Here is a 17300-nt window from a genome sequence, read left to right on the forward strand (position 1 = left end):
TTTTAAAAACTAAAACTAAGTGTTTATTTTGAGGTCTAACTGGGAACAGCTTTGATGATAATTAATGAACAATAATCGCTTCATAAAGTACATTGCATGAAATAATGTATAACAGAGCACTTAAATCTTCGTATCCCTGACTTTACGTTTTTTAAATATTTGTTGGGATTTGATTTCAGGTATATGAATAGAAGTGCATCATCAACAGGGGAAAAGGTGACAACATAAAAAAAAACTATTCATGTTTAATCAGTCATGGCAGCAACAAGACAAATATTCAAACATCTCACATACACTTTTATCATACTGTCAATCAACGACGGTCATTACAAATGTGGATGTAATTCTGTCTGAATCTAATCACTAAATGGATGTTTTGCTTTCATAAATGCATATTTTATTATAAATACACTTGCACTTCCTAAATTGCAATCAGAGTTTTTTAAACATCAATCCTATTGTCACATTCATACAGCTTAAAGCTGAATTCTGTAACTTTATACATTAAGCTGAAAGCTATATAGTAGTAGTAGTAACTGGTGTTAGTTACCAGCAGTTGCTGCTGCTACTTTGTATTTATCTTGAATTAAATTGAATATTTAAAAACATGTTTGATATTTAATTTTCAGCTGAGGTTTTTCACATATTTTTCTTTTCACATATCTTGGTGCATGAGTGTAGTTGTAGTGCATCAAGCCCATTCAAGCCTAGTTATATATTGGTTTTTGCAGCACCACCAGAGATACATTCAAAACCACAGTAATGACAGAGCAAGGGTTATATGAGGCTTTTCAATAGAATTTCATTGCTAGCCTGGCCATTTGTTAACTTCCTGTGATGTCATACATTGGAACAGGAAATCAACTTGGGGCCATTAGAATGTTTACAACTGTCAAATGGTCTAAAACACAGTCTAAACACATATATAGCATCACATTTAGTTTTTTTCTTCTTGGCTCTAGCAAAACATAGCATTTAAAAAGTAGTATTTGGTACACAGGTGATTTCTTTATGGTTTATTATGTCTATGACAAAGTTACAACAGAAAAATAAGATCTAATGAGAGAATAAAGATCTAATGTCTGGACAAAGTGCTTTTATCTGCTGGAGAAATATGAAACACTGAATTTACATGATAGATGGTTTTATTAGACTTAGACTTAGACTTCTCTTTATTTATCTTTTTGGGATGACTCCCGCAAGGAAATTGAAAGTTCCAGCAGCAGTTATTGACACCTTTTAACTGCTAATTTTTCTGGGGTTAGTCTAACAAAAAGCGGTATTGAACCCTATGTCTTAATTTTGATTGTTTTTAAAAGTACCAGGTTTAGTGTCTGCTGACTCTCAAAAACGTTAATATTTTTTACCAAAACCTTTTAATCCCTTTAGTTTATTTTATCATTATTTCTCTTAGTGATCTGTGAACAAACACCAATATAATAGACATTGTATAATGCAAAAAGTCCAACAATTATTAAGTTCTTCTTGCAATCCTATTGTAAGGTCTACCATGCAGGGACCATGTAATGTAAAATCTGCAGTGGCTGAGCAGGAAGTGTAAATCTGTCAAATAGAATGTGGTCAAAGAGTGTAAGTGGTGTGAGGGTTTAGCTCAGAAATTGATAAAGAAAACCTCAGGTGTGGTATTTATATGAAATGTAACTTCAGTTGTTTTCCTGCTCCAGCCTCAGTCTTTCTGTTGAGAACAGCCTAAGAGGGACAGAGTGTCAGTGCTGGATGTGAGGATGGGGCTCACTTTGTTCTGTGCTGTCATCAATGTAAAGTACATCAAAAAGAGTAGCCTGCATTTATGATTATCTAGAATAGTATTGAACACTATATTGTTTTTTTCTGTTGATTTCATATTTCTGCTTGAATGTCAATTGTTTGTTTGTGGTGTGAACAGTGTCCAACAGAATCTTTGTGGCCCTGCAACCCAACTGGACTCAGATATTCAGTGGGGAGACAATCACTGCCAAATGTGAGATTAATGGAGTAGGAGACACTGAGTGGGAATGTGAATGGAGAACAACCAGCTCAAACACACCTCCAACACACAGTGAATACAGAATTAGTAGTGCTTCCGTTTCCCACAGTGGACAGTACTGGTGTAAGGGTAGATGGGACTCGTATTCCTCAACAGAGTGGGGTAATCCCTTACCACTGATGGTATCATGTAAATCAGATTGTCTTTCATTCATACTGTTTTCATCTTTCCATTTATGAAAAAGTGCTTTTTTTTCTCACTATAATCTTTAGTATATACACCCCGGCCAACAGTTATGGCAGATAGGAGAACCTTACCAGTTGGGGGCAATAAAACACTGATCTGCTCTGTAGAGGACTCCGCTGAGTGGAAACACTACTGGTTTAGACGTACCTCTGTGTTTACTGAAAGTCAGAACATTAGAGATGGTGAACCAGATAGAGTTATTAGTAGTTCACAGGAAGCTTTCTACCACTGCAGAGGAGGGAGAGGAAACCCAGTTTTCTTTACAGAATACCGCTCGCTGTATTATCCAGTCACCGTTGTAAAAAGAGGTGAATGTTTATTCTTTAGTTGGGAGCAATACAGCATGCAGAATTAGTTCTTAAAACTAGTTTTCTTTGTTTCCAACATGGCTGTTGTGTCCCTGTAATCCAACTTGCCTCTGATATTCAGTGGTGAAACGATCCCTTTTGCATGTGATATTTCTAGAGTTGGATACACTGAGTTGCTTGAATACACAGAGTGGGAGTATGAATGGAGCAAACCTAACTCTAACACAATTTCAACACACAATGGATACATCATTAGCAGTACTACTGTGTCCAACAGTAGGAACTACAGGTGCATGGGTAAACCAACAAGGGACTTGTATTCCTCAACAGCGTGGAGCAATGACATCACATTGACAGTTTCTAGTAAGTTGAACTGTGCAAATTGTTTCTTGTGCATTAGTACACAAATAACATGGACACTTACTAAAACAAAAATCAAAGGCTATATTAAAGGCCACATTTATTGTGAATTCACTTGTATTTTGTATTCAGTTTTTGTTTTAGTGTTGCTGAAGGTAAAGCTAGATTTAGTATTTGTGCATTTTCTTAAAATGGCTTAACTGGAGTAATTCACAAAGACAGTTTTTTCTGAACCTAAAGACACAAAGACAAAAGGCTAACCTGAGTGCTGACAACGAAGCCCTTCCAGCAGGGGGCAGTGTGACCCTGACCCACTCATTGAATCTATTATCGTCATCATCACCTGGTTGGAAATACTTTTGCTACAGGGGAGATAAAACCTCTGAACCCCTGACCACACAAGATGTTGTCTTCCTCTCAACTGGACAGATGTGTCTCATTAGGAGGAAGAAGCCCTGTCTACTTCACAGACAGTCTCTCCCTGACACTGTCGAATTATCCTAAAACTATTTTTTTGCATTTGTTTTTCTCATAGCTAGATTTATCTTGATTCACTGGAAAGCTAAGCGTCTTACCGCACATTCCTTATGGATAAGATATGTGCTTTTGACTCCTTTGACCTGCAGCCTCCAGAGGCTTCATAATCCAGTAACTGCCATGATGTAGCCTATAGCCTGATGATATTGATCTTTTATCTTTTTATTTGACTGTTTTGTAAATCTAAATAGCATATATGTATATTATAACAGACATATGATAATCACAGATTAATTTCTTTCCTGGATGTAATTGTAAAAGTCTAAAAAAACCATGGGAAAAATGTAGACTAATCGTCTCTAGTAAGCATTGTAATTTCAGTGAGAAAGGCCAGAGATGGACTTCAACAATTGCTGTTTTGCAATTATTAACTAATAGAGCAGGTTATGATACCTGCTAACAAACTAACAATAGTTTCCTGGTAATTATCTACTCTGATCAAGATGTCCACCCTTTCAACAGTGAGTTCTTTGATGGCTGAACTAAAAATGTCCATTCTTTGGTTCTAGGCAGCACTGCCACCAGGTGTCACAATATATACAGTCTAGTTGCAACCCACAGCAACAACCTCAGTTCCTAAATGCAGAGGTTCTGAATCATCAGGTTCTTTTTCCAGCCAGAGACCCCCATGTGTCCCTTGGCCATGGAGTGATTTGACATATATTTTGGCCTATTTTATACACTTCTAGTCTTATGTGAAAGTGCTATATTTGTGCTGGGATCGTTTATCTGTTTGTTGTATTTGTATTTTTTATTGATTTTATTATTATTATTATTATTTTCTTTAAAGGTCTATTTTGTGTCCATGGTAAATTGAGTTTTTGGTTGGTATATTATTATTATTTGTTGTATATTTATTATTAGCGGGCCTCCTCCGAAAAGCTTTTAGTAGCTTTTTTGGGGTTCCCCATTTCCCGCAGTCTGCATATGATCATTGCACCTCCTGAAATTGTGTTTAAAGATAGACTGATGACATGAAATAAATGAAATTAAATGAAAAGGACAAAAAAGGAGAAATTTATTAGATCAGGGGAGAGACTTTATTGTACATATGTATAGTAGGAAATGTACAGTCTTTGGAGATTAGACACCATTGTTACATAATTGTTAAATAATTTAAAGGGGTGGAAAAGCCAAGACATGTCCCCCTGATGGAGTCTAGAAACTGGTGGTGTTGGGGAAGGAGCCCAAAGACCAGACCAAAGTAGTCGCCGGAGTGTTCTGCTGGAGATAGACCCAGATGGTGACTAGAGGTGGAAGGGGATGAGGAAGGTTGTCGGCTTTGCCTGAAATGACAGCTGACAGACGCAGAGAGAGAAACATATTTAAAGCAGGGATATAATGCTGTGATTGGATTGTGAATTTCATAGACACTAGATACACTCTGTGCTTCTCTACACAGAAATAAGGACACTTTGTAACACATAACTCCCCAATTCTCCCTCAAATACATCAAATACGTGACTTATCACTACACACAAGAAAACCCCACCTGTTGGTTCTATCCAAAGATTTCAGTGATGACATCATCAACTCATAAATGCCCCCCGAACATTCCTGAATGGTGGACCAGACAAAGGAACAGAGAAAAGGTGAGTGAGAAGAAGCAAACAATCAGCTGTTCAAACCTGCAACTTAATACAGCTACTGAATGTAAACTGTGGTTGTGTGTTTGCTTTAAATTAAACTACAACTTAATTAAACTAGGATAGTACATGCTGAAATGTTACACAAAAGCAATGTTCAAATTAGCAAACTGAAAATGAATACATGAAAAAAGCTTGAGCAATGTGAAAAATGTGTGGTCAAATGTGCATGAGACAAGCACAGGGACAATATGGTGAGTATACAGGGAATCTTACTTACTTTCTTATATAATCACTTAAATACAAATACGATATTTTCTTAAAAAGAAATGTGCGACCTGATGTCACAGTCAACATACAGTAGGCTTCAGAGTTATTTCTACCCACACACAATTTAGATGCCAATTTAGATATTTTAACAAACATTTTCACTGAGAAACCTTATAGTCTTTAGCTTTAAAAAAACAACTCAATTTGTTATCTTAATGTTCATACCTTCTATATATCATTCTGCATATCTGTTCTCTCTCTTATCTTTGCACTGACCGTTTTCCTTATTCAGGTCTAAAACTGCAGTGTACCGTTGATGCTGCGTTGATGGCAATGTTATTGACATGAATTGAGAACTTTTCCCTCTGATTTCTGCTACATGTAGTATTTTAGTCATGGTTCCAAAATCTTTATTGTTACTAGAAGTGCCACTGTTCATCATTCCAACTGCTATAATTATAAATCACGTTTCTCTACATCTGTTTCAGTATGAGTCCAGACCGGCAGTGACGGATACTGCACACAAAGAGCCTGGGTCTGTCCGAGCTGTCTTCATAAAAAGACGTTTTTCCTCGCCTCTGTTGCACCAAATGCTTTCTCATGGAAAATTGTTGAGTCTTTGTAAATTAGAGAGTGTGGTCTAAAGCTACTCCATCTGAAAATTGTCTTCATACAACTCTTATGATTTCATACTATTAATACAATTAAATGTAATTGCTTCTCTTCACTTGCTGCATTTTTGGTAAGATACTAAGTAATATGATAAGTCCCCCTTTGTTCTGTGAGCTGGTGTTTTAAGAGGAAGCCTGGTGTGAAGACAATGGAGTACTGTAGAGGCATTTCTAGGTCTTTGTCACATACAGTCACTCTTTTGATACTTCAGGTGTACTGGGCTAATTTTCTACGTGTGAAGGGCTCATTGCATGTAATCAGATCAGATAAAATACAAATATCCTTCCAAAACAACCTAAGGCACACAGAGGGTTTGTGAAAAAAAATCCCAAATTGTTCTATTTAGTTTCTTGGCTAAAGTGAATTTAGCATATCTATGCAGTCAGTGATGCAATTCCCACAGTTTATAGTGATGTAGCAAATCTAACATTTACTTTTGTCACCTACCAATATAATACACTGTGATGGTAAAATTGTACAATTTAACGAGCAGATGGCTGTATTTTTGCTAAAAGATCTAACTAATGATCACTTTTTTTATCAGTCCCGGCCACACTGCATGTTTGGCTTGCTGTCCCACTTTCTGCCATCCATCAATTTTTTTTCTTCACCACAGAGTGTGATAGACCAGAAAAGGAAACAGACGTTCCTCTCCCCACAGACATGGCTGTTGGTCGCTCCCGATGCTTGAGCTGCTTCTTAGCATACAGTGTCCTGCTCCGGATTGGGGTCTGCCTCCATGGTGCGTACACCTCTGGGTAATTCATGCAGGTCAATGCTTTGAGATGTACAATATTTGTTTACCTCTGAATAGCAGAAGGGAAGTATAGGTTAGTAAGTAGCAGTATTTCAAATGTCATCTGGGAAAGACCTGTCTTTGTGTTTTGTGTGTTTGCAGCTGTTTCAGTGGTAATTGGAGTTTTTTCAATCACACTTTATTTTTTTAGTAAGAGCCAATAAATTCTCCTTTTTCATAATAGGTACATTGCCAGCACATTCCCATTAAAAATGACTCAGATCGACAGTTGCTACTCTGCTGTACCATGGCTAAGATATATTGCAGAGCTGACAAGTTTTCCAAAAGATTGGGTCATTTCTATTCACTTTAAACAGTTCTTTGACTTCTGGAATTTTTCCAAATCTTTTCTAACATTCAACTGATTCCAAAAAAGAGAAACAGACTCTGGATCCCTCATTACTCAGTAATTATAGACCACTTTCAAAATAATAATTTTCATCTAAGGTGCTGGAGAAAGTCATGGCAACTCAATCTCTTTTAGGAACTATCATAGTCCTTAGTAGTTTTCAGTCAGGTTTTAGAGCTTGCCGTAGCACAGACACAGCCCTTGTGCAGGTCTCATTTTAACAACATTGATACCTATCCAATAGAGGCTTCTCTGTTTCAGCAAATAGCTGTTGCTCATTTTAATTGTGAAGTTTACATACTGTACGTATTATGATCACTGTGTTTTTCAGTTTTTTTCTTTTGTAAACCACTTTGGAACCTTGTGAAGAAGCGTGCTACATAAAGTTTATTATTACTACTTACTGTGTTATTGTTAATAATATTCAATGTCAACAGAGACAAGGGCTGTTGTGACCCTGCAACCCAACTGGCCAAAGATATACAGGGGAGAGACAATCGGCCTCAGATGTGAGATACAGAATGGAGGAGACAATACGTGGGAGTATGAATGGACAACAACCAGCTCAAAGAAACCAGACAGAGAATATAGATTTAAAGCTCATATCATGCACAGTGGATCCTATAGATGTAAGGGCAAAAACAAAGACAAACAGTCTTCAACAGAGTGGAGTGATGCCTTACAACTGACAGTACATGAATGTAAGTTTCTTTATATCTAATTTACATTAAAAATGTCAATGTTTAATCATTTATTTAAAAAAAAACATATGTTTTATGATAGCACATTATGAAAAGAAAACACTCAAAAAAAAATCCCTTCCCAACAGTTACACCTGAGCCTGTCCTCACTGTGTCTCCACCATGGCCCAATCCTGAAGACTCGGTAACTCTTAACTGTAACGTTGAACATCCGTCTGCAGGATGGAGCTTCTACTGGTATAAGGCTGTTCCCATATTCCAACCACAAAAAAACTACATCCATAAGCTTCTACCTGGTTTGGAAAATGGGTCTGAAAATGATTCCTACGTTGTTTGTGGACAGCCACACACTGCAGCATATTACTGTAAAGCTACAAGAGGAAGACCGGTCTATGACAGTCAAATAAGTCAATATAGGTTTGTCTGGTCTAGAGGTCAGTATGTTTGTTTCTTGCTTTGTTTCTCTCACAAAACGTATTTATTCTATATATTATTAAAAATGTACTGAGCCCAATAATGTAAGATGTTGATTTGGTAACCCAATGAGCTCTCTACTAAAGCCAGCACAATGTTTTTTTTTCTTCTTTAAACCCACACATAAAACAGAATACTGGTAAATTACTAATTTGCAGAACTGTTTTTAAATAGGAACTTGGCACTAATTGTTTCTGGGTCCAAGCAGAACTTTAAATCCAGTTCAACTTTCACCAAAAACTGAGGAGAACCTTTGTTATTCTCCATTACTCTAACTTTCACCTCCTTTAAAGTAAATGGTATCACAATTGCTGTAACACATAATTTAGTAATTCTATCTTTTGGGTCCGAAAACTGAGACACGATTCAGCATGTGACATACAAAAATGTCTGAAAATGTTACTTTGCCTTCATATGTAGGACAATATTTTAACAATTGAAAGGATTCAACACAAGCTGAAGGCACATTTGCGCTGTGGTGTCCTTAATTATAAAATATATTTTTGCTTGGTTTTACCCATATTTTTTTTTTCCAGAGATCAACTCAGCAGCTTCTCTCACAGTGACTCCTGACAGAGTGCAACACTTATTTGAGTCTGTGTCCCTGAGGTGTGAGGGAAACTCCACCCAGTGGAGAGTGATGATGTTTACTGCAACAGACCAGCTCTCCAGCTGTCATGGCTGGGGAACCATGAACGGATCCACATGCAACATTGACAGCTTAAAAAACAGTGATTCAGTGTACTGGTGTGAGTCTGGATCTGGAGATTACAGCAACGCTGTCAACATCTCTGTACGCTGTACGTTCAGTAACACAGTTCTGCCATGTTTCATATTTCTTGGCATGCTACGGACATATATTCATATGAGGAAATTAAGGGTTTTGGGACATTCCCTTTTCAAAATAATAAAAAAATTCCTGACAAACCATAAACAAACTATGCGTACAGCATTTTTAAAGCACTAAATACATGATGAGTTAAATTTACTTTCTTCTGCAGCCAATAAAATCCATATTAAACTATTTAACTGAAATTATAAAGTCAGTGATTTATAACAGTAGCATACTGTTTTAATAATAGTTTCTTTCTGCAGTGTACAGGCCTGAAACCAGTTCATCTCTATTGACGCTGTACACTACGGTCACCACTGGAGCTTTTATCATTCTCCTGCTCTTGCTGTATCGCTTTATAAAGTCCAAGGGTGAGAAAAAAATTCTCAGGAGCTCTTATTGTATGGCACTGACGATGAAAACATCCTGCAATATTGAAAACAATGAATACATGTTTTTTAATTTTTGCAGGTCCATGCAATGACAGGTTGGTGCAACTGTCTTTTCTCCCACTTTGAAGCAATATCTTTTTATGTTTTTCTGCTAAATTTACTGCAATTCCCGAATGTTTTAGAACCCCACAGTCTCAGAGCACCAATCAGGATGAACAGGTAAACAAGGAGGAAACTCAAGAGCACGTATACGCCTCTCCTCTTCCAGGTCAGCCTTTCTGAATGATTTTACAACTCTTTCTAATATCACTGCTGGGTTTTAAATGAAAAAATGCCTCAATCTAAACAACTGGACCTTGTTTCTCTGGGATATTCCTCCAAAATCACTTTTCAACAGCCTTCCTCTGCGGCAGGTGTTGAATTGTACTATCCAGTTGTTAAAATGTTACCTAAAGTCATGGAGATGTCAGAGATGGAGTGACTAATTTGACTTTGGCTTGATTTTCACTGACCTGTAGGTGAAGATTGTATCTACGAATCAATCAGTGGTTGTAAAGACAATGGAAATGGTACAGTAGAAACATATTGTAATGTGGGAATATTGGAGGCAGTTTTCTGACTGATTGATTGATGATGAAAACATTCATATTTTTAGATAAACGAACAGAAGAATACAATGATGCCACATTTAATTCGATTGAGCTCAAGAGGACTAAGCCTGATGATCCAGTGGAGAAGTCAGACTACTATAATGTGAATCCACATTAAACCACAGGTACAGTACATAAGCTGTTCATCGGCTGGGTATAAAATTAAATTTCTAGCCAGTATCATCTTTGATAACTACACTAGAGGAAACTGTAAAAGTATGCAATTCAATTTACTGGCTAATTAGTATTGCACAGCATGTATGTTTTCCAACTTTTTGACTGTTATCTTGCTTCAGGTCCATAAAGAGAAGTTGACACAAACAACTACATTCATGTTAGGCCGGATCTTGCAGTATTACACATTCACATAATAATAATAATAATAATAATAATAATAATAATAATAATAATAATAATAATAACAATGTATACCCTTATTAGTCCCACAAGGGGAAATTACAATTTACACTCTGTTGTTATTACACACAGGCCTGAATTACACACTCATGCTCAGGTCCTATACATGCACTAATGGAGAGATGTCCGAGTGGGGGGGCTGCCCATGGAAAGGCACCCCGAGCAGTAGGGGTTCGGTGCCTTGCTCAAGAGCAACTTGGCAGTGCCCAGGAAAGGAACTGGCACCTCTCCAGCTACCAGTCCACCACCATGCTTTGGTCCGTGTGAACCAGCAACCCTCCGGTTCCCAACCCAAATCCCTACGGACTGAGCTACTGCCAGTGCTGTTGTTTAAAATAACATAATACACACGGTATATGTAATTGTGTCTATACTTTTATAATTACACTTACTAACTGTTAATCTTCTGTACGTTTTTTTTCAAAGAACCAGTCTGTGAGTAGGTTTTTTACACTTTCTCATGTCTGCAGGTTAACATTATCAGCCACTTGGTGGCACCCTGCATTTTTTGTTTTTTTGTTTTTAAGTTCATGTGGTCTCAAAATATCTTTGAAGGCATCAACATTTGAATTCATGATGTATATGTAAGGTTTATTTGGTTTTCATAACTTTTGGCATGCCATGCTACCTGTTATTGGTTTAAGTAAGGCAACTATGCATGATCTCTTCTATTTATTGTGCAACAGCCCAATCAATAGAGATCATACATAGTTTTACATAGTATTATAATTACTCCATGCATTGAGATTCATTTTGACTTTAAGAAATATTTAAATTACCTCTCGCCATATGGAAATACTATTGTAAAATAAACCCATTGTAAAAAAAAAGCGATTTTTAATTAAACTGGTTTGTGTTTCAAAGCATTCTAAAGAATATGGAGTCTGGTGTGTCATTTCATATGCCAATGCTATTTGTGCTGGGTTTCTCCTTCTTAAAAAATACATTTCAATAAACTTGGTAGTGTTACACTTTCTTGGCTTCACCAAGTATATTCAGTTACAGTAAATATCCAAGGTAACTACAAGTTAAAGTCAACATTGATCAATTGTAAAATAATGTTTATTATAGACAATTATGAAGACAGAGCACTTATGACTTCAGCAGAGGCCTGTACGTAACAGAAACAGCAGTACTTTGTTGACTTGTAGGGATATCTGATGACAGGATGTGGTGAATGTGGACCCTAATCTCAAAGCTTCACTCATCTAGATCAATCAACAATGCTGTCAGGGATGCAGAAAATCTAAAATTCACCTTCCATTGTCAAAGAATGTTATGGTTAGATTGCACACTTAAACAGCTGGGTGTAAATTTGCAAAGATCTAATGAAGGATCTCTTCTTCAACTCTCATTAAACTTTTCATCAGGCCTGACCAGACTGCATGTTCTGCCTGCTGTCATTTTTTTTTTTACTCATCACTGTAGAGTTTGATAGACCAGAAGAGGAAACAAGTTGTTCTCCTTTTCCACAAAGATGGCTGGTGGTCTTCAATACTCACGCTTCTTAACATACAGTATTCTGCTGCTGATTCGGGTCTACATCCATGGTATGTACCACTCTACCACTGTTATTAGAAATAATTGTTTGGCTGAGACACTCTTGCATGAGCTTAGAATTGCAGAGCTGTATTGTATGTATGTCAACCTTACAGTATTTCCTGGATGCCACATCATCAGTATCTATCATAATTTTTCAATTACATGCAAGTTAATTTAATTGCATTTTTGTTTAATTTTTAATTTTTAAATGTCTTAATGTATTTCTTTTGCCTGTTCCAATAAATGCAGATTTTTTGACCAAACATTTTTCTTTGCTTCTCTTTTTCTTCTCTCACCAATAACAACATCAATTTGACAAAGACAAAAGGATGATGCTCCCTCTGTTGTTTGCTCATGTGTTTCAGATGGAGAGGACTCCAGTTGTCAACGTGTCATCCATAAAAAAGTTGGAGACACCGTAGAGTTTTCATCATGCTTACCAACTGAAGGGGTCACAACAGCAAGATGGAAATATAAAGAGTCAATAATAGCAGACAGAGATGATGTCTCTGGAGAACATCAGTTCAAGGGAAGAGTAGACCTAAACCCCACAAACTTTAGTTTAACAGTGAGAAGACTGACTCTCAACGACTCTGGTAATTTTAGTTTTGTCTCAGAGGGTGAGGGTGGCAGACAAAGGAAAACAGTCACTTTCACACTGAAAGTTCACGGTAAGACATAACCATTACCTAATAATTGTTCATTTATTTGTTTTTATAGATCAAATGCCATAATAATGGTAGCAGAAAGAACTCATGAAGAGGTTTTCTTTATTTGCTAGTTTTCTGTGCTTTGTGGTTATATTTGTTATGCTTTTATACTTATGATGTGTAGTCACTGAGTCTGTCCATGGTCTAGGACTTCCCTTGCTTCTTTCCTGATGTTTAAAAGATAATCTGCGTTTTGGGCTACAGATATATGTTTTGGAAGCCACTACAGACAACTCACCAGATTGTGGATCTTAGTTTCGAAATAGAAATTAACAAAACAGTTTTTGTAATGAAAATGTTCTGATGTCAATGGTTTGTTCTGTGGGTCGAGTTGTGAGTTCTGCTAAAGATGCACTTGTTGGGGTTTTGTTGGAGTGTATCTGAAATCTCTCTCTCTCTCTCTCTCTCTTTCTTTCTCTCTCTCTCACGCTCTCTCTCTCCAAACTGTCCCATTAGAGCCCTTAACTGTCATAATTGTTTCAAATTCTACATGGCACACCTTAAACGGAGTCTGTACAGTTTTGCTGGAGTGCCGTGCAACCTCTGACATCAGTAACAGTGACATCACCTACACATGGGCCGTGAGGAATCAAACCAGAGACGGACCCAGACTGGAATACATCCTCAAACCTCAGGACGAAGACACCAAATTCACCTGCACAATTTCCAATGAAGTCAGTAAGATGGCGGCAACCAAAACAGAGACGTGCAGAAACAGTACGTCTGGCACACCAGAAACAGGTGTGTGCAGAGGAGATTGTAGTTTATTAAGTGGGTCAAGAATGTTTTTGTGAATCACAACTGATGATGCAGAAAAGAAAGAAGCACAGGAAGTAAGACATAAATGGTTTCACTTAACTAACTGTAATTATATTAAAGATATCCTCAAATGCATTTGGATCACTCATGTTACAGTGGAAATAAAAAAAAATATTCAATAACGAATGCTGAATTTTAGGCTTTCATACTACTCTCTACCATTGTTGTTCTTAATACTACGTCATCTTCAAGCGCTGCATAGCTGCTCCACTGCCCAGTGCGTTCTATACACACTCTAAAGGTGCTTATCTTGTCATGGTTTGGGGTTTTGGTTGGGATTATTTTTCCCTTTCTTTGGCCTTCTTGTGTTTTTGTCTTAGTTTTCTCCCTGGTTTTGTGTTGCTGGTTCCCCGGTAAGTGTCTGTTTGTCCTACTTCCTGTTTTATGTTGGTAGTCTGGTTTCCTGTTCTGTCTTGTCTTGCTGAGCTTTACGTCTGATTGTCCTGCCCCGCCCTAATGTGATTCCCCTGATGATGTCTCACCTGTTCCCTGTTATCTCGTTACCTCTTGTATTTAACCTCTGTGTTCCCTCTGTCTAGTGCTTTGATATTTTTGTTGGGTGCTGCATTTATCTAGTTCGTCTGCCTGTGATCCTGTCTGAGCTCCAGCAATCCCCAGTGAGTTTTCCCCTTGTGCTTTGTTTCTTTCCCTGTTGGATTGTTGCCTTTCCCCGGGCCTTTGTTTGGATAGTGTTGGACTTCTTTTTTTGCCCCTGTGCTTGCTGGCCTATAGAGACAATAAAGCCTTATTTTCAGTTTCCCACTACTCTGCGTTTGGGTCCTCGTTCCTCACCATAACATATCTGACTCTAACAGCCACTGCTGTTACAAGTTTGACGTGAGAATGGGTTGTGCAGGAAGAAAATAAAATGTATTGCTTTAATCTTGTACAATACACTTTAAATATTATCCGTAAGGAAAATGTGACATAACTTTATTCATATATGTATTGCAGTGTTCCCTGTACAGTTGATTATTTGGCCGGTTATTGGAAGTTTACTGATTTTTCTACTGCTGCTTTCGCTGCTTTTCTACACAAAGTCAAAGGGTGAGACCTCCTCCTGAAAATATAAAATGGCTAACATTCTGATTATCCCAAATCACTGAATGCTCCTGAATTTCATTAACACAAAACATTTTTCTTTTTCACAGATCCATGTTGTAAAAGGTTGGGGCTTCTATCTCTTCTTCTCTCAAACAACTAAACATCAGTAACATACTGTTCAGTATATTTACTCTTTACTGTATTCATTTTTAAAAAGAACTGCTAATTATGTTTCAGGGCCACCCAGTCTCAAACAGTCAACCAAGACGAAACTCAAGAGCATGTGTACTCGTCTCTTCAACTAGGTCAGTATTTCATCCACTTCTGTTTGCTTTCATAAGTAAAGGGTCTGTACTCGATATTCAGAAAAAGTGGTCTGGGATTGCCTCCACACAGCTCTCACAGACCATTCACAAACTTTAGTATTACACTCAGCTGGTATTTGAAAAAAAATTGCCAAATAAAACTGTTTTTATACACTCACAAACGTTCCACGAAGATGCAGGTACAGTAGAGCTTGTACAAATTGTGACCAATGGCTTCTTAGGTATTGCAACAGACATAGGGTAATTGAATGGTTTTTAACTACCACAACTTTGATTAAAAACTATTTCATACTACGACTAAACTTAAACAGTACATGATCATGAAAGCAACAGTTGAATTTAGTATCTCGACAAAAGTATTTTACTAAATATCTGGTGGAAATTGATATGCAATTACTAATTATCCGGATAAGAATGATTTGGAAAGTGTTTTCGTACACTCACAAAAATTCAATATTTTTGACCATACATTTATTATCTCTGACATGTAGGTGAAATTTGTGTCTATGAAGAAATTAGAGGCCCTGCAGATGTCAGAACAGGTACAGTATAGATTGTACTAATTGTGAAAAATACTTATAAAAAGTATGACAACAGACATAATGTTATTGAATAAACGTTAACTAACACAACTTTGATTAAAAATCAGTTTATTAAATTAACCAAACAAAAATGAAAAATCAATACATGATCATAAAAGCATCAGGTAAATGTTGATTTTGCATTATTTTTGACCATACCTTTATTATCCCTGGTAGGTGATGGGTTGTCTATGAAGCAATAAGAGGCTCTGCAGATTCTGGAACAGGTACAGTAGCTTTGATTATCATAGAGCATTTTAATAAGTCAGTGGTTCAATTTAAATTCAAGTAATGAAAAACGTTTTTCTTGTAGGTGGACCCCCAAATCAATACAGTAATCAAATCGTGATCAGTTTTTCTCAAAGATCTTGACAAGCAGAATAAGTGCACAAAATATTTTAAAAAAACATTTAAATGAATGCAAAATATGCATAGAAATATCATGTTCCCAGATCAGAATACCTTTATATACATATTCTTAAAAATGTAAAATAAAAATATTTAGAAGTCAGATTCTTGCCACATAAAAGATAGAAGTGCACTGCATCCCTCTGAGCTGGGACATTTTTAATTACAGTGTCACTGTGGCGTTAGCGCTGTCTAAATGTGGACACTACAGCAATAGTTCTCTGAAAGAGGAACTGCGGAGACTTCTCACTCACGGTGACCAACATCGCTTGGTGCATTTCATATCTGGCTGCCAATATCTAGAGGGGCTTTAATACTGGAGAAAAATACAGATAAAATAATTTATTCCAGTTTTATTTATTGTGAGCAAAACTGCATTGAGCTTCATCTGATCTTGCCTTTTGGATTATGCTGTTGCTGTGTTGTACTGTGTACAGTTAAATAGATTTGTCTGATTTGGTTCTAGGTCTATAAAGAGAAATTAAAATGAATTGACACACAAAATCTCATTCATGTTAAGGCAGTTTAAAAAAAGAAGGTACTATTGTATGTATTGATCTGTCCGCACCTCAACTATATAGATGCTCGGAATGGAGGGAAAAAGTGGACTTTTTGTTTTTTATCTTTTAAAGGTCTTTACAGTGTTATAGGCAGCTTTGTTTGTACAGCACACTTCAGCAACAGGGCAATTATAAGTACAAGGAAGTGTGTTTTAAAAGAGTGTCAGTGATGTCAGTATTTCTGTTCACACTGATAAACTTTTCTAATGCAGGTTAACAGTTTTAGTCACTTGGTGGTGCAACGTGGTTATCTTCCAGTTACTCGCAGCTTGGTCGTTCCTGTGATCAAAGGTCATTGCAACTTCATCAGTCTGTACATGCATGATATATAACTTAATGCATTAGCACATTTAATGTCTTCTATCATTGGATAAGTGTTACTTTCAACTATTTTAAATGTTTAATTCAAAATATTTTTTCCATTCAGGCAACCTCTTTGAGTACTATGTTGTATGTAAACTAGTGTACATATGTTCCCATGTCCATTATGTTTTATTTATTGGTCAATACTGGGAGTATCCTATTTACATTTGTATGTCAGCAAACTAGTTGTATGTAAAAAATGAATGAGCATTATTAACTTGGTAAAACTATTATTATGAAATAAAAATACATACCCTTATGAACTCATATGGTTTGTGTTTCAGAACTATTCAAAAGGATGTGAAGGGTCGGGGTGGCCCTTACAGCGTTTAAACTTGGTTTCTTTCTGGATACTCCTGGCCCGGGTATT

The 17300-nt window shown here is 36.8% G+C and overlaps 1 protein-coding gene across 1 annotated transcript; it reads left to right on the forward strand.

Annotated features, from left to right (window-relative positions):
- Positions 1-1745: 1745 nt before the first annotated feature.
- Positions 1746-16541, forward strand: LOC116669455 (uncharacterized). Its single transcript, XM_032499334.1, has 19 exons — positions 1746-1797; positions 1907-2176; positions 2260-2541; positions 6505-6708; positions 7549-7812; positions 7941-8246; positions 8823-9086; positions 9382-9489; positions 9590-9605; positions 9693-9778; positions 10029-10079; positions 12485-12790; positions 13286-13570; positions 14603-14695; positions 14800-14815; positions 14930-14997; positions 15510-15560; positions 15777-15826; positions 15913-16541. The coding sequence occupies exons 1-18, from the start codon at positions 1746-1748 to the stop codon at positions 15800-15802; spliced, it is 2748 nt and encodes a 915-aa protein (XP_032355225.1). The 3' UTR covers positions 15803-15826; positions 15913-16541.
- The last annotated feature ends 759 nt before the right edge of the window (positions 16542-17300 follow it).

The sequence above is a fragment of the Etheostoma spectabile genome, chromosome 19, assembly GCF_008692095.1.
Source record: "Etheostoma spectabile isolate EspeVRDwgs_2016 chromosome 19, UIUC_Espe_1.0, whole genome shotgun sequence".
Lineage (NCBI taxonomy): Eukaryota > Metazoa > Chordata > Actinopteri > Perciformes > Percidae > Etheostoma > Etheostoma spectabile.